The sequence below is a fragment of the Theropithecus gelada genome, chromosome 1, assembly GCF_003255815.1.
Source record: "Theropithecus gelada isolate Dixy chromosome 1, Tgel_1.0, whole genome shotgun sequence".
NCBI lineage: Eukaryota > Metazoa > Chordata > Mammalia > Primates > Cercopithecidae > Theropithecus > Theropithecus gelada.
In genome coordinates, this window is record NC_037668.1 from 1,055,146 (window position 1) to 1,079,815 (window position 24,670).

The window sequence follows — 24,670 nt, forward strand, 5'->3', positions numbered from 1 at the left end:
GTGAGACCTTTTCTCTACTGAAAAATAAAATTAGCCAGACATGGTGTCAAGGTCCTGTGGTCCCAGCTACTGGGGTGTAGGGGTGGGGTGAGATTGGAGGATCACTTGGCCCTGGGAGATTGAGGCTGCTGAGCCATGATCTCCAGCCTGGGTGACAGAGGGAGGTCCTGTCTCTCTCTCTATATATATATAAAACTTCCTTTGTGGCTTTCACAGTATCCATACTTTAAAAGAATTTATGATTAAGAAGGAATTAATACCTACCTCTGAAACAGTACAGCCAACCAATTCCGTTGTTATTTACCAGAACCTGATATTAAAGATGGTTGTTGATAATAATAATAATAGGTATCAAGTATGGAGCAGTTTCTATGTGTCAGGCCCTATGTCAACCACTTAACAACCTTACCTCACGGAAGCATCATAGCTACCCTTATTAGAAGAGGCTTTATTATGTTTCATAGTTGGGGAAACTAAGACTAAAGAAGATAACTCATTCAAGGTCAATCAGATAAGTAAGTAGCAGAGTTGGAACTCAAACCCAGGTTTAGTTTGATGACAAAGCTGTTCCTTTAAGCAATTTGCCACAACATGCACCTAATGGGAAATGTTGCTCGGATCACTGGTGATGGCCATCATTCACAGAGATACTGAACCCAGAGTTTTCTTGAACATAGGCTTTACCCTGTAGAAACATTTAAACTTTGTTTCAGAAGAGAAATATCTATTTGAGAAATAATCTAAGTAAATTCATCAGATGCTTTACCCCAGAGAGACTCTGGTCTTCATATTTCGGTTTTTGTTGTTGTTTGAGACGGAGTCTCGGTCTGTCGCCCAGGCTGAAAGTGCAGTGGCGCAATCTCAGCTCACTGCAACCTCCGCCTCCTGGGTTCAAACCACTCTCCTGCCTCAGCCTCCCGAATAACTGGGATTGCAGGCGCCCGCCACCAGGCACGGCTAATTTTTGTATTTTTAGTAGAGATGGGGTTTCACCATGTTGGCCAGGCTGGTGTCCAACTCAGGTGATTCACCCGCCTCGGCCTCTCAAAGTGCTGGTATTACAAATGTGAGCCACTGCGCCCTGCCGGTATTTTGTGAAGAACAAACTACAAGGTGACTACTATTTTGGGGCCACCTTGACATGGAGGAGAAGTGAATGGAAATAAAACTTATTCTTCCCAGTGTCTTTAGAATGTAGGTGCTGAAACTGAGTAAAACTGCCACCCAATTTTCCTGGGAACCAGCGATTCTGCAGTCAACAGAAGTTTGCATTTCCAACAGCTGGAAACGCCAAGATTGTGGCACAGCCTCAAGAACTGAGGCTGCCTTGTTCAGACTTTCACACGGTCCCTCTGTTCCTTCCACAGAGGCCTCTTTTTCTTCTACATCCCGCATCTGCCGCTTGGGACACTCATTCTGCAGGGCAGCACCAAGTCTTCCAAAAAGGCGGCGCTGGTTTTGTGCTCCATTTTTAAAGGGATCTAGGCCAGCCCCTATCTGAACTCCGTATGATTTTTTGTTTGTTTGTTTGTTTGAGACGGAGTTTCACTCTTGTTGCCCAGGCTGGAGTGCAATGGCGCGATCTCGGCTCACCACAACCTCCGCCTCCCAGGTTCAAGCGATTCCCTGCCTCAGCCTCCTGAGTAGCTGGGATTACAGGCATGCGCCACCACTCCCGGTTAATTTAGTATTTTTAGTAGAGATGGGGTTTCTCCATGTTGGTCAGGCTGGTCTCAAGCTCCCGACCTCAGGTGATCCGCCCGCCTCGGCCTCACAAAGTGCTGGGAGTACAGCCGTCAGCCACTGCGCCCGGCCAACTCTGGACAATATTTATTGCTCTACTTTTTAGTGTCTGAAGAAGAAAGAAGGGGACAGGAAAGAAACTTCAATTTGAGAGTTGAGGACACGTGCCAGAGCAGAGGAGGACCAAGCTCCCAAGTCCCCTGTCACCTTGACACGCAGACGGGTCGCCAGGACTGCGAAGAGTGGGGCAACCAGCGCCCCGCCCCGCCCCGCTGCGCCGCCAGCCATTGGCCGGTCCGAAAGACGCGGGGCGTTGTCGGTTTGAATGGAGCGCCTGGAGCCGGAGCGCAGGCGCAGAGGGCGGCGTTGAGGCCGGCGGAGCCGCGGGACCCCTAGGTGGCGGAGGGACGCTCCGGGGAAGCGAGGGGCGCTACGAGCTCTTGCCCACGTGACCTGCCGGGGGCGGGAGCAGGGGGCGCGCCGGCCTCCCGCGGTGCCCCTGCCTGGGGGAGGGGCCGTGACCACCCGCCTGTCGCCAGAGGCGGTCGCGGCTGCACCTTCACCGCGTACCCGGGACCCGCCGGCCCGCGGGAGGTGAGCGCTACCGCGACGAGGGGTCTGAGGCGTTTGAAGGGCTCTCGGAGGGAGGTGACAGGGAGGGGTGCGTGTGCGTGCGTGTGGAGCTTCTGTGTCCAGAGGTCTGGGGGCGACGTCCTTTGTTTTGGGCGGAGGGCGGGCGGGGGACTTGCGGGACCTGTGGGCGCTGCGGGGACGCGGCGTCGATGCTCAAGAAACCAGAAACTCGGCTTGAGGAGTTGCTGCTTTTTTGTTGGAAAGTCTTAAAATGAGAGTAAAGCGTAAGAATCTCACTCCCGAGTCTTTTTTTTTTTTTTTTAAGGTAAAGAGTTTGCTAGAGTCCAGCGACTTCTTACTATTCTGAGTGTGAGTAACAAATTGTGAGTTAAAGCCCGAATCCCCGTGGAATGCAATCCGAGGCTGATTGCAATCACTTGGAGTCGGGCGCTTCCTACCTAAACCAGGCAGTTTGTGGCAAATACCTGCGTTGACCGTGTTTAAATTAGTGAACTTTCGGGCACCCACTGGTCGATTTACCGTAGAAATTGGTAGTTGCTGCAAAAAGTGTGAGTAAACATAAAACGTTAAGAAAACCCTTTCTTGAAATCTATAGAATGCCTTCAAATAAAAAATGAAAAAAAAAATCTGAAATTTCCTTGTTTTAGTAGTAACCAATTAGAGCATTAACTCTGGTTAAAGAAAACGAGTAAGGATGGAAATTTTCTTTGCCTTGATGCATAATTTAACCGCACCGTAGAATTAAACGAAGTAGGTTCTTGGCTTTCCTTTCTGTCGGGTTTGCGTTGGAGCCTTCATGGGTTGTGTTGGAAGTTAACAGGACCAACCGAGCTGAGTTTTCAAGCTGCCACTTTAGAAGGGTGTTCTGAAGATTTCTGGCCTGATAATAGCCAGTGTGATTGCTTCTGATAAATACCACTTTTGCTTGGGTTCTCACTATTCAGGAGCAGCTTTAGTTGATTGTTTAGAAGTGAATAAACAACATTAAAAAGGGTAGATCACTGTTGGTTGACAAGGTGTGTGTAAGGAGAGGGGGGCCTTAGGGATCAGGGGTGGTCTAACATCTACTCCTCTTTACAACTACCATGAGTCGTTTTCGCAAGCTATCTCCCAGGCTATTATTTATAATTTAAGTATTGGAGCGGTTTCAAAGTAAAAAGTTGCCTGATGTTGTTATAGAGGCATGTCTCCAAAATCCTCTCTGGCCAGATAAGCAGTTTAGTTGTATTTTCTTACGTTCTTAAATCAGATATTCGGTGTTACAGACATAGTTAATATAAATCTGAGACTTGGTTACTAGACTAATTAAAACAGTGATAAGATATAGTAGTTTTTAAAATGACCTTTTCATAAACATAAAATATTTCTAAGATCTATCTTAAAAATTTTTTAATTAGTTCTCTGGAATTTTAAAATTGAAAACGTGACATAGATTTAGGTTATTCTAAATTTGAATATATATTAAATCTGTCTATTTTATAATAACAGTTACTATTATTACTACAGCACTATGTTGAGTACTTTTGTTATGTATCAGAGCCAGGTGCTGGGTCAGGTGCTTTATAAATCATGTCTGTAATTATCACAGCACATTTTAGGTAAGTGTCATTATGCCCACACCAACTGAGAGTTTAGCATAAGATCATATAACTAATAAGTCACTGTGCTGAGATTTCAAATCATGGGCTGATCCCAAAGCATATACTGTATTTCTTCTGTGTGTCTGTTTAAATCTCTGCTGTGTCTCTGAATTCCATTTGTAGGGACAAGTTCTACTTTAAAGATGGCTTTAGGTGCTGTGTGTTGTAGCTTCGCAGAAATATTTCAGTCTTTCTGTTGGAACTATCTTGCTTCATTATCTTATAAATCATCTTATAAATCACATTATATTTTCAATATCCTCTTAATCATCTTTATACAAAACATAAGTGAAGAGTAAGACTTTTCTGAGTTTCTTACATAAATATGAATACAATCTTTCCTGTGGAAAAGAAATGTATTAAAGTCCGGTTTTCTCACTGTTACCGGATTCTTTGGCCTCATCATAATTCCTATCTTCTTCCCAGACAAGAAATGAAAGTTTGTTGGGCATCCCTTATGTGCAAAGCAATGTCTTTGGTATTGTGAGATGACAGAGAATGCTTGCTATTCAGTAGTTGTTTCTGGTGTGTTTGTAGTATTTTTCTTTCCTCCCCATTCCTGCCTTACATGTTGCTGTTGGTTTATCTTCCTAGCAGAGATCCAACTTGGCTATTCCTTTCTGGGGAAAAAATACCAGCAAGGTTCCCCATTGTGTAAATAAAAGGCTGAGGCCGGGCACGGTGGCTCATGCCTGTAATCCCAGCACCTTGGGAGGCTGAGGTGGGTGGATCACTAGGTCAGGAGTTTGACACCAGCCTGACCGACATGGTGGAACCCCGTCTCTACTAAAAATACAACAATTAGCTCGTTGTGGTGGTGCACGCCTGTAATCCAAGCTACTCAGGAGGCTGAGGTAGGAGAATCGCTTGAACTCAGGAGGGGGAGGTTGCAGTGAGCCGAGTTCGCGCCACTGCACTCCAGCCTGGGTGACAGAGCCAGACTCCATCTCAAAAAAAAAAAAAAAAAAAAAAGGCTGAATATGAATATATGCTTCTGCCACATATTCAGAGTCCCTCACAATTTGTTAACTGTTCTAACTTCTCAGACTTCTCTTTCACTACTCTGAACACTATGTGCTTATCCTGGAACACATTCTGCGCGTTTCTACCTCTCCCTTTTTCTTGAGTCGTTCTTTTCCCTTGACTGTAATGCCTTTCCTTCATTTGGCTAATAAGATCAAGCCATCCTTCAAGGTGCAGTACAAACTTCCTTGCTTCCAAAATTTTTCCCTGGTCCTTTTTAGTTAGAATTATTCTTCCCATATTATCTCAAAACATTATTGAATAGAAACATTTATTTTCCCACAGAATGTTGATAACTTTTGGGAAGAGAAGATAAAATCATGCTTAATATATTTTGCTATGGAGAATTCTAAACTCAAACTCTCTAGGGACCCTTTCTAAGCATTTATAATATTTCCGCATTTGGAATTTATTTCTGCTTAAAAATGTGTTTGGGTCGGGCACCGTGGCTCACGCCTGTAATCCCAGCACTTTGAGGGGCCCAGGTGGGCGGATCACTTGAGGCCAGGAGTCGAGACCAGCCTGCCCAACATGGCGAAACCCTGTCTCTACTAAAAATACAAAAATTAGCCAGGCATGGTGCTGGACACCTGTAATCCCAGCTATTCGGGAGGCTGAGGCAGGAGAATCACTTGAACCCAGGAGGTGAAGGTTGCAGTGAACCAAGATGTCACTGCTGCACTCCAGCCTGGGCGACAGAGTGAGACTACATCTCTTTAAAAAAAAAAAAAAAAATGCTTAGTGGAAAGGACCATTTCCTTTCTATTTCACTGTTGAGCTTTAAAATTATCATGTATATGTATTAGTTGATTGAAGCTGATGACCATCATTGGTAGTAATAAATGGCTATGTTTACCAAAAAGGTTTATATATAGTTCAGATGATCTAACCTGGAGGCAAGAAAAGTAAATTATATATTTATTGTCTGATGAATGTTACCAGTTTGTATAGATCCATGGATGGAAGAAACAGACCAAATAAACAAACAACAACAACAACAAAAAAAAAACAAAGAAACAGACCAAAAGTTATTGTCAGTTAAGTGCCAATCAGGATCAGATAGGTTAGACAAATTCAAAGAAGCACAAAATGTAACCTGGTTTGCAAACTTTTTACTGCCAATGGAGTAAAGCAGGGCTAGGATCTCTGATAAAGAGCTTTTCTTGTCTGCTCTGATTGCATACCTTGGACAGTGCCTGAAAGTCCACCTAGCTGTCTAAATGAAGTCTGTCTATTTTGACTTTCTAATTAGATAATTAAATGCGAGGCAGTTAGAGTTGTGTACTAGTTGATCTTTCTGTATGTTTCTGTCAATTCCTGGGATTTGGAAAAAATGATTGCCTTTTCTTTAGGGTTAGATGCTGTGATCTAGCAATTTTGTTAATTTTGCAGTTTTTGGAGCATTGCTTGGAAGATACTGTTAGGAAACAGATTTGTTCCTTGCAGATTGTTAGTTGTAAATAATAATGGAGGTTGGAGGTTGAACTTGATGACGTCTCAGTATCCTTACAAACCTATCATTTATTTTCCAATTCTTGGTCCTGTGGTTAATTTTTCTTATCCTAATGAACAAATTTGTAATTTAATATTTGTTGCAAATTTTACTAGTCTTACACTACATACACACGCATTGTATCTAGGAAGTAGATTTGTTAACTCCATGTAATGAGGAACATGAGTGAACACATTATTGCTAAATTGGCTACAGAGTTCTTGAAACGTGAATCATGAATCAAGAATTGCTTGTTTGTTCAGTGAATTTTTTTTTTTGTGAAGTGCTACCTAATTGTTATGGAGATTGTAATGTAAGAGGCACTTTTAAAGATATTCTTCCCTTGAGAATAGTAAGACTATATTATAAATTGCTCTTATTGAAATAGTGAATAGCATTCTGTCTTCTTGCTTATTTTGATAGTCTTAAAAATGGTTCTACATGCAGTTTTCATCAAGTAAAGTATTTTGCAACTTTATGTTCATTTACTTATTCGTTAATTTGTTAAACATGTAAATGCTATATGTTTCTTCTTAAGGAGTACGAAATTAACATTTTATAATGATTGCAAAATTTATTTAGAATTTCATTAAGAACTCATGGATGAGAAAAATATTTTATTTTTTTAGAGACAGGATCTCACTCTGTGGCCCAGACTGGAATGCAGTGGTGCGATCATAGATTACTATAACCTCCAACTCCTGGGCTCAAACAGTCCTCCTGCCTCATCCTCCCAAGTAGCTGGGACTATAGACACAGTCCACCACACCTGGCTGATTTTTTAATTTTTTGTAGAAACAGGGTCTTATACATTGCCTGGGCTGGTCTTGAACTGCTGGTCTCAAGTGATCCTCCCACCTTGGTCTTCCAAAGCACTGGGATTACAGATGTGAGCTACCGGGCCTGGCTGAGAAAAATATTTACATTTAATATCAGTATCTGTGGGGAATTGGTTCCAGGACCCCCTGAGGATACCAAAATCCATGGATGCTCAAGTTGCTTATATAACATGGTATAGTATTTGCATATAACCTATACATATCTTTCCACAAACTTTCAGTCCTCTCTAGATTACTTATGATACCTAATATGATGTAAATGCTATGTAAATAGTTGTTATACGGTAGTCTTTAGGGAATAATGCCAAGGAAAAAAGTCTATACGTGTTCAGTAGAGACACAACTATTCATTTTCTTTCCTGAATATTTTTGATACGCAGTTGGTTGAATCCGCTATGCAGAACCCACAGATCTGGAGGGCCTACTATAATTTAATTTAATTCTCAGGTAAATTAATTCTAATACCTCTCTTTCTGCTCCATTTTATAAATAACAGCCCAAACCTCATAGTGGATAATGGGAGACAATTTCATTGCCAGTTTAGCTATTTGTGTAATCTGGATGCACTTTGGAGCTATTGCTATGAGTGTCCACACTGATTCCCTTTATTAATTTTTTTATTAAGGAAAAAAGAGGCACAATGGAATTCTGAACAAAAGGAAAAGAGATTTGATGTGTTGATAGCTGCTACCTTTTTGTTCTTTCTTAAAATACTGCTTCCTAGCCAATGCTGTGGCGTGCACCTGTAGTCCCAGCTACTTGGGAGGTTGAAGCGAGAGGATCACGTGAGGTCAAGAGTTCCAGGCTGCAGTGTGCTATGATTGTGATGTGAATAGCCACTTTACTCCAGCCTGGGCAACATAGCAAGATCCCATCTCTAAAAAACAAAACAACAACAAAAGATAGAGCTTCCTTTTTTGGCCAAGAGAAGGGATCAGAGGAGTAATATTTTGTCTTTCTTGCATGCTAAACTTGTTATTAATATGAAAACCTCATTTCCTCTAGGAAACTTCGTCAGTATTCCCAAGGCTGTTTCTTTCTACCTTCCCTCCTCTCACCTTACTGCTCTGTTCCCTATTAACCTCTAGCTGTACTTAACTGACAGAGCAGTGAGTACTCATTAGAGTCTGGTTTATGTTATAACTGAAATACTTAAAAGGACGTTATATAGAAGCGGAATTGGACTTCATTGTATATGGCAGCAGAAGGAAGAAGTGGAACAAATGGGTAGAAATGGAAGGATTGCTCAAAGTATGGAACAGTTTTCTTATAGGAATATTCAGAATTAGGATTAGCTGCTTTATGACCTATGTAGGAATGCTATAGTAAAATAGTGGACTAACTGACCTCTAGGATTGTTTATAACACTGAGATTCCAGGACTTTATGATTGTTTATGAATTTATCTCATATATACATATGTATATCCTTCTTTGTCTTTCTCAACTGTTATCTCAGAGGTTATAATTTATATCTGATGTGCTGTAGCTCTCTCTAATGTATCGGTATGGATTCGTTTTTGTTTTAAAATTCTCAGTCTTTATCACTGAAGATTTTGCCTTTATTTCTCTATTTCTTTCTCACCCTCCTATTAGATATATTATAGGGCTGCTCATTTTATTCTCCTTTTCTCTGAACTTCTCTGTATTATTTTTCGTCTGCTTATCATTCTCTCTTTAGCTGCTTAACTAGTACATTGAGGGTTTGTTGTTGTTTTGGTGGGGGGAGACAGAGTCTCGCTGCGTCGCCTGGACTGGAGTGCAATGGCATGATCTTGGCTCACTGGAACCTCCGGCTCCCGGGTTCAAGTGATTCTCATGCCTCAGCCTCCCAAGTATCTGGGATTACTGTCGTGCATCACCACACCTGGCTAATTTTTGTATTTTTAGTAGAGACAGGGTTTCACCATGTTGGCTAGGCTGGTCTTGAACTCCTGGCCTCAAGTGATCACCTGCCCCGGCCTCCCAAAGCACTGGGATTACAGGCATGAGCCGTTGCACCTGGCCTTAACTAGTACATTGAGTTATTAGTATCAGTGTTCATGGTAGTTTTTTGTTTCATTTTGTTTTGGGGCAGGGTCTTGCTCTGTCACCCAGGCTGGAGTGCAGTGGCGTGAATATTAATACTTTGAGTAACAGCAATCAAAAACCTATGATCAAAATGTCCATCAACAGCAGAATGAAAAATACATTTGGTATACAATGGAATATACATGCAAGTTGTAGCTATGCACAACAATTGAGAAAAATCTCAGAAACATAATGTTCAGCAAAATCATACAAAACTCAATTGTATCTTATTTAGGACTATACCGACATTTGTAGTAAAGTTGTAAAGACAAGCAAAGGAATAAGGAACAAAATTCAGTTTAGAAATCACCTTAAAGGGAAAAGGAAGGAGATGGGTTAGGTTGGAATACCCAGGAGACTTTAAAGGCAGTGGTAATGTTCTTATTTTAAACTGAATGGTGTTATATAAATATTTGTTGTGTCATTCTTTTTACCATATACATATTTCCCAAATTTCTTTTGTACCTACCCGATATTAATAAAAAACATTTTAAAGACCTTAAAGAGTCTAAGTAGAATATATTTTGAAAGCAAATGAATCCAACTATAACCTAAGTATCAGTGTGATATCTTCTTTGAAGAAATAAATTTACTGAGTTTGGAGTTGACTATTTCAAATAATTATTGAATTTTCATTTGATTTGTTAGTAGTAGTTTTTAAAAGTGGCAATTTTGTTTTTAGATGCTAATATGATACCTACTGTTATTCTTTTTTGTTTATAGCAGAAAATATTACATAAAATTATTAAATTTCAAACATTTTAAAAATTAAAGTACAGCTCTCAAATCTCATCTATTCCCACCCCTATTTAGAAGCTCCATGGTGACAGTTAAGCCCTGTGCTGTCTTCTGTAGTGATTGACATGACAGCAGTCTGTGGAGTTAGCTTGTGATTATGTACAGCTCAGGGTTACTATAGGTTATTCTTTGAAAATAGGACTTCAAGCAAAGCATCTTGTATTCCTTTTGCAGAAATGTTGCTGAAGTGCTGCTGAAAGGGCCAGAGATGCAAGGATTTGGGACACATTTTGAACCTTTAAGCTGTCTGACATTGACCTCCTTTCGTTATTAATAAAGAAGAAGCAGGAGCTTAGGATGTATTAACACCAACTCATTAATATACTAACCGGACAATGTTCTACAAATAATTCTACACTGTAAAGGACTGGATTGGCACAAAATAAAATAATTTCATTTTATTCAGCTTATAATATGACTTGATGGAGGAAAATTTGATAAGCATGAGGGAAGACCATTCTTTTCATGTTCGTTACAGGTAAGACTATTGCTGTCTTAATGGATGACCTTTAATCCTTATTTTAAAATGTTTTTAACTCTGATGACCATTTCAAGTTTCAGATGAAAATACTCAAATATACCAGCCATAGTATTGTCTGTAGACAATATTTTCTTTTTGTTGTAAGTTTTTATGTCCTTTCTATAGAAAAATGGAAGTAGAGACCAATTGTGTACTATGGTTTGTTTAATGTTCCCTGGAAGAGTTTATGAATAATTTCTTTATAATTTGTAACTTTTTATATAATGCAAATATGTAAATGAAATATGTTTGAAAATCTTTGAGGCTAAAAGATGGATTTTTTAAAAATGTGGTCAGCTGAAGGACCTAACCTTTGCATTGTAATTTAATGGTGATCTTTTAGAAATGAACTTTTTATTTTTGATTTATTTTTATTTTTTGTAGTGTATTGTTTTGATTCCCTTCTCATTTCCTTTTTTGTATTTTTTTATTTTATTAATTTTACTTTTTAACTTCTATATTATTAGAGATGGGAGTCTCACTATATTGCCCAGGCAAGTCTCAAACTCCTGGGCTCAAGCAGTCCTCCTGCCTCAGCCTCCAGAGTAGGAGGAACTACAGGTGTGTGCCACTGCACCTGGCTTTTTGTTTTATCTTTAAAGGAAATTTTATTTCACTACCATTATTACTATTTTAAATATTTACCTAATCCACATTAATGTAAATACATTATTATTAAAATACAAATAAGCACTGCTCAAAAGAAATATCACTTTTAAGCTTAATGTCTAGTGACATTTTGTGTTGTTTTGCTGATTTAATACATAAGACCACAGTTTTACATGAAGTAGTGGTAATCCCTAATTTACTTCAGAAAGCAAGTCAGGCTGAGGAAAGGCACCCACATTCTCTCACAAGCTTCACGGGCCCTAGGGAAATGGCCTGGCTCCTCTAGGCCCTACAGTGTTCCCTTGGATGCCCAAATGGACTGTCTACATTCCAGGTAAAAGGTTGCAGATTGTAGGGACCAGTGTTCCCACCTTTGTTCTGCATCCACAAGTATCTTTCACAAATACAGCACACTCCCTTTGGCTATACCTTATATATAATATGTTATGCAAATGTATGTGTATTGGGGGGGATGCTTCCCACTGATCTAGATCAGGATCCAAATCAGACATACACATCAGGAAAGGAGTGAAGCAAGCCAGGAAGTAAGTGATAGCTGGGCAGAATGAAGGTATAGAGTGGGCAGGTCTTCCTGATTTTTCAGGAGAGCACAGGAAATCTGAAAATCTGAAGTGTTTGTTTGTTTGTTTGTTTTGAAACAGTCTCACTCTGATGCCCAGGCTGGAGTGCAGTGGCATGAGTTTGGCTCACTGTAACCTCTGCCTCCCAGGTTAAAGCGATTCTCTTGTCTCAGCTTCCCGAGCAGCTGGGATTATAGGTGTGTGTCACCATGCCCAGCTAATTTTTTGTATGTTTAGTAGATACAGCGTTTTGCCATATTGGCCAGGCTGGTCTTGAACTCCTGGCCTCAAGTGATTTGCCTGCCTCGGCCTCCCAAAATGCTGGGATTACAAGCATGAGCCACCAAGCCCGGCCGGAAATGTAAATCTTTAATATGCTGTCTCCAAATTCTGAAATGTTGGCAGCTAATGCAAATTTTTTTTTTTTAAATGTGGGTTGAACATTTTAAGGAGGAGAAAAAGTCCTGTAACAGACGCAACTCTCTAAAAAACCACACAGACAGGTGGGGGAGGTAGAGCTCGAGGTTTTGAGAAAGCTCCTCTCTAGGACGTAACATACACTTACCCTGGGACTCCGAGGCTGTAACCCTTCTGCACCTCGAGGTCCAGAACACCAAGTGTGAAGTCTCCATCTCCTGACCTTGCCCACCTCATTGCCCTCCATACCTCCTCATCACACCCTCCATTCCCCAAACCCCATAGGTTCCTCTGCCTCCCAGACTTTGGCCCTTATTCCTTGGATGGCCTAGAATGCCACTACCTGTCATCCTCCCAGGCACTGCCTGTTGCAAGCCAGGGTGCCATTCTCATTCCTCACTCCTGGAGGGTTGCATACAGACCTTCCTATTGCATCCTTCTAGATGGGCTGCTTAGGTCAGTGTCACCCACAGACACCATGCACCCAGTGACAGTCTGTGAGAGCATGCGGCCCACCCCCATCCATGTGTGGAGCTCAGCCTTCGTAAATGAGCATTTTGAAGGAATGGGTATTAAATAAAACCGGAATAGGTGGGTACTTTGTAAACATGATAACCAATAGCCAGTTTAATATTTAGTGATAAAATATTAATGACATCTCTATTGCAATTAGGAACAAAACAAAACTATCTGCACTATGATTATTAACATTTATTCTGGAAGTTCTGGTAATTGCACTAAATGATAAATGCAAAATGCAAACTTAAATATTATAATCATTTAGTAAGGTGATTAGAGAATATGTTCTTTTTTTTTTTTTTTTTTTTTTTTTTGAGATGGAGTATCGCTCTGTCCCACAGGCTGTAGTTCAGTGGTGTGCAATCTTGGCTCACTGCAACCTCTGCCTCTCAGGTTCAAGCAATTCTCCTGCCTCAGCCTCCTGAGTAGCTGGGACTACAGGCATGCACTGCCACGCCCGGCTAATTTTTATATTTTTAGTAGAGATGGGGTTTGCCATGTTGGCCAGGCTGGTCTCGAACTCCTCATCTCAGGTGATCCACCTGCCTCGGCCTCCCAAAGTGCTGGGATTACAGGCATGAGTCACCGCACCTGGCTTTTTTTTTTTTTTTTTTTTAACCCCTTGAGACAGAGTCTTGTTCTGTTTCCCAGACTGGAGTGCAGTGGCATGATCACAGCTCACTGCAGCCTCAACCTCTCAGGCTTAAGCAATCCTCACACCTCAGCTTCCTGAGTAGCTGGGACTACAGCCGTGCCTGGCTAATTTTTAAAATCTTTGTGGAGATGCGACCTCACTGTGTTGCCTAGGCTAGTCTCGAACTCCTGGGCTCAAGAAATCCACCTACCTCGGCCTCCTAAAGTGCTTGAATTACAGGAATGAGCTGCCGTGCCCAGCTGGTAATAGATTCTTTATCAAAACTGTTACAAGTTAATTATTAGATAAACATCAGAATATTGTAGCAATTAATAGAATTCAAAATCTCAGAAGGAAGGTGTATCAAATTTTTTATGTCTTAACATATTTAGGAAATAGGAGATTTATTATCCTGTAGAGTAAATGGTTCATGTTAGGAAGGTTCATGCCAAGGAAGTTAACATAGGTAAGATGAGGACATTTCTATTAAAAAAGAGTTTCAAGTAAAATAAAATGGAAGACATTTAAGATATAATTAAGATGAGATTTTAATATATGAAATGCTCTCATCCTACCTGTTACATAAACTTCCAGAAACCTGGGAATTATCTACTTTTTTCCTTTCTCATTCTGTATCCAGCATGAAGTATTGCTGGTTTCATCTCCTAAATGTTTCTCAGATTCATCTACTCATGTGCGTCCTTCCAGTTGTATGAAATGCTTGTTCCCTGGTGCCGTAAAGAAATATCACTTGAACATAAATGTATTTAGTAAGGCTATTTTTACTTCCTGCAGAAAGGGTACACTCGCCAGCAGTTTTGCCACGAGAGTACACTGAACAAAGGAGACAGGGTCATTTATAACCTGACGCATCCACCCTACTGCTGTGTCCGGTTTCCATTGGCTGGAACGGGACCTCACATTCTGTATTTGTCCCGAGTGGCTAGCAACTTAGAACTTTTTAAAAGAGACAAAGGTAGAGGGCAACAAAGCAAGGAGGAAGTAACTTGTGGAATGTTGAGAAAGGTAAAAACACTTTTAAAGAAGGAAGAGGAACAGGTTATGACCTAATGCTTGCTTGGACCAGTATAAGCATGCTAGGGCAAATACTTAGGCTAAATTGTGGGAGCTAAGAACATAAAGTACATTGATTTCCTTATCGTGGCTAGCAGATATTTAAGAATGTTAGCACAGGTCTTTGAATAAATTTTGCTTCTAAGAGAAGTTACTATTTATTCCTAATTAGATGGGGAGGAAAGTCTTTGAAGAGGAACCTCTACTTTACTTTTTACACCACCATAGCTCAATTGAGATCCTCAGGATCTTCCTTCCAGACTCCCTCCATTCTTCACTTCTTGGAACCCATCATTTTGATTTGTCACGTAGTGGGCTCAGTCTCAAAACAGAGAGCTAACCGTGCAACCTCTCTGCTCAAAACCTAGGGTGGCTTCTTGTCACCGAGCCAAGCTGAACATAGAACACAAGATCTTCCATTATCTGGCTTCTGCCTATTCCTTGGACCTTACTTCCTGCCATTCTTTAACTTGCACTTTGAGCTCTGGTTTCCTACATGTCGTGCTGTTTTATGTCTCGTGTCTTTGCTCATACTATACCCTGTGTTGAATTCCCTTCCCACTTTCTTTGTTTAGCTAATTCTACTCAATATCTAAGATACAGCTCAGAGATTATCTCCTCCTGGAAACCATTTCTAAGCTCCATAGTTAGGCTCTGTGGCCTCCATGTGATTATATTACAATCTGTGCATTTTTATTAGCACCATCAACTATATTAAAATTAAATGAATCTGTTTTTATGGTGCTGTCTTCCCCCTCACCTCTCCCTTTGAGCATTAGCTCCTCAGCTATGGTCGCTCCTCAGCAGCCATGATAATTAGCATGTTCTCTGGCACATATTGAACTTCAGTGGAATATGAACATAATAAGATGTTTGTCTTGCTGAATGTTTTGAATAGTATTGTGCTTTCTAATATGGTAAGAGCAGTAGATAAGGAGGAATGGCTTGTACCTCTACCTGTTGGAAGATCTTAGAATTGTCTTTTTTTCCATGATACAGTTTAGATCAAACATGGTTGCACATTGCTATAGGACTTCACCAAGGGAACCTTAAAAATCGGTACTGTCTGTAATAGGACTATACCAAACAAATCCCTGACTTTATCAGTGCTCTACAACCAGCATTCTGTATATTGATTGGATTGTCATATAATTGGGGGTAATGATTTGAACTCTTTATGTTAGGCCATAGGCTAGTATAAGTTATTCTTCTGCTCTAGTGAATACTTATGAAATGTTTTATCCATCTGGTTCTTCCATTGTGGAGGTCCTCATCTATCCCTGGAGGAGCTTCTGTGGCACAATGAATTTGTAATTTTGAAATGGAATGTTTCTTGGGACACTAAGTCACCTCCTAAGGGGACATCAGAATGCTTTAATGAAATATTTTGCACCTATTTCAGAAGGTGGAGACTGATAGCAAAGTATAGTTTATTTCTAAGTTTAAAAAATTACATGGTTGATTTTTAGGAATTATTAAATTTTTATGTGTGATAATGGCATTGTGATTATATTTTTTGAAAAAGATTAATCTTTTAAAGATATATACTAAGGTATTTACAAATGAAATCATATGCTTTCCAGAATGTACTTCAGACTGATCTGGGGTTGGAAGAGTAACAATGGGAGTAGGAATGAATAAATAATATTTTGATTGTATATGTGTAATTGTTGAAATTGAAAGATGGATACATTGGGTTCATTACACTAGTTTCTCTGGTTTTGTGTTTCTTTGGGAAATGTCATTTATGCTTCTTACTGTGAATAATAAACATTTCAATACTTTAATATTGTAAAAGTTAGATTATTGCACGTAAGTTGTGAAGGAATACAGATATGGTGTTGAATTCTTTAATTTTGTTAGCTCAATGTAGTTGTTAATAATGTGCTTTCTTGAATAGTTTAAGTTAACATGGAGTGATGCAAAGACCACTGGATTTGGAGACAAAGACAAATTTTCTTATCTCGGCTTTGCCATCCCATGACCTTAAGCAAGTCATTTAACCTGTCTCAGCATCAGTTTCTCCTTCTGTAGCAATGCCTATCTTAGAAGGTTATTTTTATTTTATTTGAGAAGGTTATATTTATTTTATTTTATTGGAGTGCTCACTGCACCCTCTGCCTCCTAGGCTCAAGCTATCTTCCCACCTCAGCCTCCCGAATAGCTGGGACTATAGGCTCATGCCACCACAGCCAGCTAATTTTTTTTTTTTTTTTTTTTTTTTGGTAGAGATGGGGTTTCGCCGTGTTGCCCAGGCTGGTCTTGCACTCCTGGGCTCAAGCAATCCACCCCGCTTAGCCTCCCAAAGTGCTGGGATTACAGGTATGAGCCACTGCACCCCGCCTCAGAGGGTTATTTTGAGAATTAAGTTTGATAAAGGTTAAAATCACTTTTAAGACTAAATTACCTTATGAAGTTTTATTTTTAATCATTTTCTTCCTTCTTATTCTATATTATTAATCATCTAACCATACAAAATGTAAATCAATATAATTGAGCACTTTTCCTTTTACAAAATAAATGAGAAGAGCTAGATATATGTGGTAAATTGAATGGGTGAAAACTGTTTATTGGGGCTAGGACTGGTGATGGAAAAGGTTCATGCCCAATTAGAATACAGAGAAGGTAGAGCTAGAGTCTATGAAAGAAGATTCCACAACCACAGAAATGGAAAGCATAATAGAGAAAATGGAGAGTACTCTTGTTTTGGCTCTTAAGTCCTGAATCCCATCATTTATTCTTAAATAGTATGTAAGCTCCTTGAAGCAAGAGTCAAATCTGGACAAAATTGATGTTATTAAGTCTTCTAGAAACTTTGTATGTGGGATATATTTTAATGGAGGGGTATTTTCTTGGTTTTTCTTCTATATCTGGGTATGTTCTGTGTTTTCAACCCAACTGGTAAACAAAGGAGGTAATTCTATTCTCTCATAGAGACAGAGAGAATATGAAATTACTTTCTCTGTTACTATTTAATGATCTTCTAAAAAATTTATAAACCAACCTGCCCTATTTTTCAGGCATAAACCTATATTTGATTCAGATGTTAGAGATTTTTGCCAGAATATTAACTTATTTTCTAATAAAATACAACAGAGCCTGAATCTATCTAAGAATTAATCATAAACTAGAGAGTTTTGGACATTATTTCAGGTATTAGTCACTGGAATAACTTTTCTAAGATAGTCTCTCCTGTAGGGCATTGTTACTACATGGACTTCAAAGACAGCCATGTAGCCAGCAAGCTTCCAGTTTGCTGTCATTGTTTCTTATGGCAATTATGTAAAATGCCTTTTAAAAAATGTGTAACACTTATGATGCCATTCCACCTATAGCTAAGTTTTGTTGGATGCCACATCATTTGGATCAATGGTTCCAGTAAAATGTTCTGTAGACTTAAATCCAGAAGATCAGTCATTTGTGGTGAAGTTATTTATTTGAAGAAGATACTTCTCAGCTTTATATGAATATAGGCAAACATACTTCCGATTTTTAAATGTTGTTCACATGAATAGCCAGTTCCGCCTTACTCCTAATTTCCTGGCCAGCAACCCAGTCATCCTAAACTGATGGTGCTGTCACATATGATCATTTCCCCACCTCTCCCTTAGTGACATGATGTGCCATCATTAGTATTCCATTGTATAGTGGCGTGTAATTTTTTTTACCCAGTGCTCTATTGGTGGACATTTAATTCATTTGTGTTTTTTTGCTGCTGTAAATATCCTTTCATATATATCTTCTTAAATTTGTATAAGTATACCTTAAGATCAATTCCTAGCACTGAAAATGCTTGAGATACAATTTTTAACATAATTAGAATGCTTAAATTAAAACCTTTTTATAGGAAAATATTTTACATGTAAAATATATTTTCCATGTTTTTTTAATATTTCTTAGAAGTTCATTGGTTTCCGTTTTTGACAAATAAAGACAATCAGTTCAGGTACTTCATCTAGCAAAATAATCCTTTAATAAAAATCACATTTTGACTGGGCACGGTGGCTCATGCCTGTAATCCCAGCACTTTGGGAGGCCGAGGCAGCCGGCTCTCCTGTGATCAGGAGTTTGAGACCAGCCTGGCCAACATGATGAAACCCCGTCTCCACTAAAAATACAAAAATTAGCTGGGCACGGTGGCGCACGCCTATAATCCCAGCTACTCAGGAGGCTGAGGCAGGAGAATTGCTTGAACCCAGGAGGCGGAGGTTGCAGTGAGCCAAGATTGCGCCATTGTACTCCAGCCTGAGTGACAGAGCAAGACTCCATCTCAAGAAAAAAATCACATTTTTACATATCTTTTGTTGACTTATATCTCTTTATACGTAGAATATGACAATAACTTCATAAAATCTTACACAGATCTACTCAATTTTTTCTTTTATGAAATCTCTCATTTTCAGAAATGCAATTCTAAAGGGCAATTTTCATTTTTGGAAGACAAAAATAGGCTTTATTAATTGTGAAGTGATATATAAAGAAATATAAATATAGCTGTTTAAGGTCTCTGATTTAACCGCTTATCTTACTATGTATTTTAGATCTTCTCTCCTGTATCTAATTGGCTTGTAGTCTAATGTTGTAGCAAAATGTTAGAGGTTTACCTGCATTATTTTGCATAGATCCATAAAGTGAAGATGGGGCCGGGCATGGTGGCTCACACCTGTAATCCCAGCACTTTGGGAGGCCACGGTGGGTGGATTGCTTGAGGTCAGGAGATTGAGATCAGCCTGAGCAACATGGCAAAACCCTGTCTCTACTAAAATTACAAAAATTAGCCAGGCATGATGGTGCACGCCTGTAATCCCAGCTGCTCAGGAGACTGAGGCACAAGAATCACTTGAACCCAAGAGGCAGAGGTTAGCAGTGAGCCGAGATTGTAGAGTGACAGTGTGAAACTGTGTCTCAAAAAAAAGTGAAGATGAGCAAGCAGTAGCCATTAGCTAAGTCATTTGAATTCTTAAAAAAGAAAGAAAGAAAGAAAAAGATACCTAGACAGAAAACATGAAAATTACCTATTGGAATTGGCTGCATACATCTGCTTGTTCTGAACCAGAAGTCTGCTTTGAACCTTTACAGTTGGCTTAGTTAATTTTGTCCAGGCTTTTAGCTTCATCAGATATATTTTCCATTTTATAATCCCATTTTAATTTATGGCTGTAAGGACCCTTGAAATTTTACAGACTGAAAAACAGCACTCAAAAAAACATGTTAATTGATCTACCACTAGATATACAGAAATATAATCATATTTGAATGATATTAGGGTGAGTGGTGGTTTAATTCACATTTCTTATAAAAGCACTGATTCTCAACCCTAACTTGTACTTTAGAATTACCTGGGGCTTTAAAAAAATACAGGTGGCCAGACGTAACCCAGAGAGTGGAGTTCAGGGTTGAGAGTTTTAGAAAGTGCTCCAGGTGAGCTCTGCTGTTGTACAGCCAGCATTAAGAACCACTGGCTCAAAGCTCATTCTAGTAAGGAGTAACTTAGTGCTGTTCCAAAAATCAAAACGTTTGATGAGCCTAATCAGAGCTTTTCAGAGAGTGATATGTATGCCACTGGTGGTACATAAGGTAACTTTACTCACTTTTAGAGTTTAATAATTACATATTTGTTTAATGTGTATTAGAACAGGGATTCCCAAGCCCTGGGCCACAGACCAGTACTGTTGTGGGCAGTTTGTTAGGAGGTAAGCTGCAGGTGGGCGGGGCAAGTCAGCATTTCCACCTGGGCTCTGCCTCCTGTCAGATCAGTGGTGGCATTAGATACTGTGAACTGCACATTCGAGGGATCCAGATTGCACGCTCCTTATGAGAGTCTAATACCTGATGAGATGTCACTGTCTCCAATCACACCCAGATGGGACCATCTAGTTACAGGAAAACAAGCTCAGGGCTCCCACTGATTCTACATTATGGTGAATGTGTAGTAACAAGAGAAATAAAGTGTACAATAAATGTAATGCACTTGAATCATCCCAAAACCATCCCCTGCCACCCATCCGTGGAAAAACTGTCTTCCACAAAACCGGCCCCGGTGCCAAAAAGGTTGGAGACTGCCGTATTAGAATATAAATATAAGTATCATATCAAATTCACAGTTTCATGAGTACTGCTTTGGATGAAGCTCCATTTTTTTTCAATGATAAAAGATAGTGTGCCAATTTAAAGGAAATTTGCCAAATTACAGAAATAATTAAACAAATAGGTAGTTCATACATAATGGCAGAAATCATGAAGATGCTGAAGAAACACAATGGCAATTTTGGTGAGGGGCACCCTCTAAAATTTAGGATTTGAATCCAAAGTGTCAGTGTTTTTTTCTCCCAGATATGTTTACAGTGACTTCATCCTTCTTTTTCAATTCAGGGACAGACTTTCAAAATTAGTATTTCTGCGAATTTTTTAATCATTGTTTTCTAACTTAGTTTCTTGACACTTAGTTCTCTTGTGAAAATGTGCCTTATAGATCAAGAATATTTTGTTCCTCTATTTTTCTATGGTATACGTGGTCATGTGGTGGTAAGAAGAGGAAGGAGACTGAGTGTGTGTTGTGTGTGTATGAGAGAGAGCAAGGGATGGATGGATGGATGGATGGTCAGAGGGGTTGATGAACAAGTGACTAGAATACTTGGATAACTTGGATACCTGGGTAGAGAACAGTATTAATAATTGTAGGGCCTCACTTTCCCACATACTCATCTCCTCAGACTCTAAGGACGTCCAGAGGTCTGTTACAACTCAGAATTGTTTGGGAAATACTGCTATAGGTTCTTTCACTAGTAACATGGATTGCTCTGGGCCAATTAAAATGAGCTCCACATACAGATATTTAGCTATCCTGACCTCTCTGAGCAGGCTCAGAGAAATTTGAGTAGGCAAATTACCTCTTGCTACAAATAACTGTTTTACTGTTTCATCAGGAATGTATATAGATTTCAGTTATAGAGGCAGCTGCCCTGAACAAGAGTAGCCATATAGTCTACATTTAAATTATATTACTGGAAGTTAAAAATACTGTGATGCAGCTGTAATGTTATGTTTAAATGTCCTGTATAATTTTGTAGAATGGAAGCTTCTTGCCTAGAGCTGGCCTTGGAAGGGGAACGTCTATGTAAATCAGGAGACTGCCGCGCTGGTGTGTCATTCTTTGAAGCTGCAGTTCAAGTTGGAACTGAAGACCTAAAAACACTTAGTGCTATTTACAGCCAGCTGGGCAATGCTTATTTCTATTTGCATGATTATGCCAAAGCATTAGAATATCACCATCATGATTTAACTCTTGCAAGGTAATTAAGCTTTTAAATATTCTTCCTTCTGAAATTAGCTATTACATTAAAAAATATTTCTATTCAATTAACAAAAACTAACTTAATACATTTAATGAGTTCTACTTCAGTAGCATCACTTTTTAAAACTAACCTTTAGGTTGAACACAGTTTAATTGAATGAATAGTAGTGAAATGACCCTAGAGTTTAATTAAATGGATGAAAACTAATTACATTCGAATCCAGAAATGTAAGTTTTAAATATTTATTTAAAGTAGGTTTCAAAGCCAATGGGTTTTTCTTACCTTAAGCATGTTAGTTTGTCCTCTTGGAAAACTGTACTCTGGCTGCTTTATATTTTAACACCATTTGTATTTCAATACCATTTTTTTTTTGTTTTTTGCTTTTTTCAGGACTATTGGAGACCAGTTGGGGGAAGCGAAAGCTAGTGGTAATCTGGGAAACACCTTAAAAGTTCTTGGGAATTTTGATGAAGCCATAGTTTGTTGTCAGCGACACCTAGATATTTCCAGAGAGCTTAATGACAAGGTAATACCACAGCATTAGATGGTAGGTCTAATATTTTCATTCAGATGGCTTTGCATTTTAATACTATTTAATTATTCTATAGTTTATTTAAAAATTAATACCAAAAAAGAAAACATTGATAGACTAATAGAAGTAAAATAGAAAAAAAAATTTAATGGAGAAAAAGAAGGAAATAGAGGTCTTTCTTTTATAAGTAATTATTTGATTGGTTCTGTATGGAGAGCCAATATAAAAATTTCTTTCCCTTGTCCATAATACTAAGGATATTACAAATATATATGATAAACCTGACCTGTTTTCAAAATGTAAACTTTGCTGATGTCTTCATTTAGGTGGGAGAAGCAAGAGCACTTTACAATCTTGGGAATGTGTATCATGCCAAAGGGAAAAGTTTTGGTTACCCTGGTCCCCAGGATGTAGGAGAATTTCCAGAAGAAGTGAGAGATGCTCTGCAGGCAGCCGTGGATTTTTATGAGTGAGTAGGGGCTGATATGGGCAATCATGTAGGCCCATCTAAGCCGTGGATCTGCTATACGTTCTTTATTCGGTAGTAAAGTTTTTAAGTTTGGCAAAGGTTTTAAAGCTATGAACTAGCAAAATCATCAATTCAGTTGCTTAAATGTTATAGTGTTATTATTAGTAGTAATCTGCAGCTTTCATTTAAATTGCAGACCAGTGCCACTTAGTGGCAAAAACAAGAAATATCAATGGTTGGGCTGTTATTTAGAGTAATTTAGTCTTTTACCAATAGAATTTCATACAACTACTTAACTACAGGGGTTCCAAGATTAACTCTGTGCTTGACCCTGGGCAGAAACCTATCTAAATAGTTTAATAAAGTGTTCCCAGCTATTTCCTATAATTGCTCTTCATCATTGATGTCATCCTTAAAATGTTGCACATTATGGCTGTAAGCTTCCTTACATTTTTTTCTGATAAAAAGAATTAGATATGTAAATCACGTAAATAAAATTGTTTTGCAAACTTATTTTTTCATCACTTTTTGCTATCCCTTAGGGAAAATCTATCATTAGTGACTGCTTTGGGTGACCGAGCAGCACAAGGACGTGCCTTTGGAAATCTTGGGAACACACATTACCTCCTTGGCAACTTCAGGGATGCAGTTATAGCTCATGAGCAGGTACAGTGGAAGGCCTTGGAGCCAGACCATTTCCTCCATCAAAGTTCTGAACAGTGATTAGATCATTCTTCCGTTTTATTTTAGCTATATCTAATTAAAATTTTCTGTTTCAGCGTCTCCTGATTGCAAAAGAATTTGGAGATAAAGCGGCTGAAAGAAGAGCATATAGCAACCTTGGAAATGCATATATATTTCTTGGTGAATTTGAAACTGCCTCAGAATACTACAAGTTAGTCTAATATTTCTGTAGATAAATGTAAAACGAATAGTTATTCAATCCCATTAATTCATAGGCTTTAGGTTTAAAATCTGATTGCAGCAGGACTTTTGGCATCTAAGCCTCAATTTCCTTATCTGTAACAGAATATATCAATACATCATTTTGGGGAATACTGTGAAGAGTGAATGAAACAATATATTAAACACTTAGCACAGTGCCTGGTACACAGTGCTCAATAAATATTATTGTACCTAAGATTTAATAGCAGCAGTATGACCCCTTTATAGTACTGGTTTTTATCTTTAAAAGTAATTGTTTTTAAATGAAGTTTTCAACCTTTAATATCTTTTAAACCTATTTAGCATATGTGGTGTATATTGTGTATATGCTTTATTTCACTCAATTATGGGTTAGAAGAGATGCCAAAAGAAAGCCTGGTAACAAAAATATTTATAGTCTCTATCAGTGATCACTGATTTTTTTGCTCTACCTTCCCACCTTCTTACTGAGCAGTTCTCCCTTTACCCTCTTTCTGCCCATATTTGACTGTGTCACTGTAAGCTGCGTCCCCATTCACTTACCTGAGGAGTTTGCAATCCCAGCTTCTTCTGTGGCAGGATGTCTCTTATCAGTAGATTTGAGACATAGATGATAGAAAGTTTAGACAGCTTCAGGTTGCCTGATCTGTGCTTTCTAGATTGAGTTTTCCCTAGTTAGTGGGGATTGAAGGCCCTTATAGATTTTGGGTAGAAGCCAGTTTGACTAAACTGAAGACACAGTGATTGATTTGTATTTTGTTAAAGAATCCAATATGAGACAGTTCTGAATAATTTTGTCATCCTCATAAAAAGGTAAAATTGTTTCAGGCCTATCTAAAAAAAAATTGAATAGCATTCCACTTTGCTTTAAACATTAACTAATGGTTAATATTTGTTGG

The 24,670-nt window shown here is 38.9% G+C and overlaps 1 protein-coding gene across 3 annotated transcripts in view; it reads left to right on the forward strand.

Annotated features, from left to right (window-relative positions):
• The first annotated feature begins 1,347 nt into the window (after positions 1 to 1,347).
• The window catches only part of GPSM2 (G protein signaling modulator 2), a 55,525-nt gene continuing 32,202 nt past the window's right edge, over positions 1,348 to 24,670 (forward strand). The window contains exons 1-8 of one of the 3 annotated variants that reach the window (XM_025384731.1): positions 1,348 to 2,337; positions 7,733 to 7,778; positions 10,604 to 10,675; positions 21,622 to 21,843; positions 22,237 to 22,372; positions 22,705 to 22,847; positions 23,390 to 23,513; positions 23,627 to 23,742. In XM_025384731.1, the coding sequence (XP_025240516.1) occupies positions 10,620 to 10,675; positions 21,622 to 21,843; positions 22,237 to 22,372; positions 22,705 to 22,847; positions 23,390 to 23,513; positions 23,627 to 23,742 (797 nt within the window). In that variant the 5' untranslated portion in view covers positions 1,348 to 2,337; positions 7,733 to 7,778; positions 10,604 to 10,619. Of the gene's footprint in view, positions 2,338 to 7,732; positions 7,779 to 10,371; positions 10,676 to 21,621; positions 21,844 to 22,236; positions 22,373 to 22,704; positions 22,848 to 23,389; positions 23,514 to 23,626; positions 23,743 to 24,670 lie in introns of all 3 variants that reach the window. The other 2 variants (XM_025384724.1, XM_025384713.1) reach the window with 2 other exon arrangements.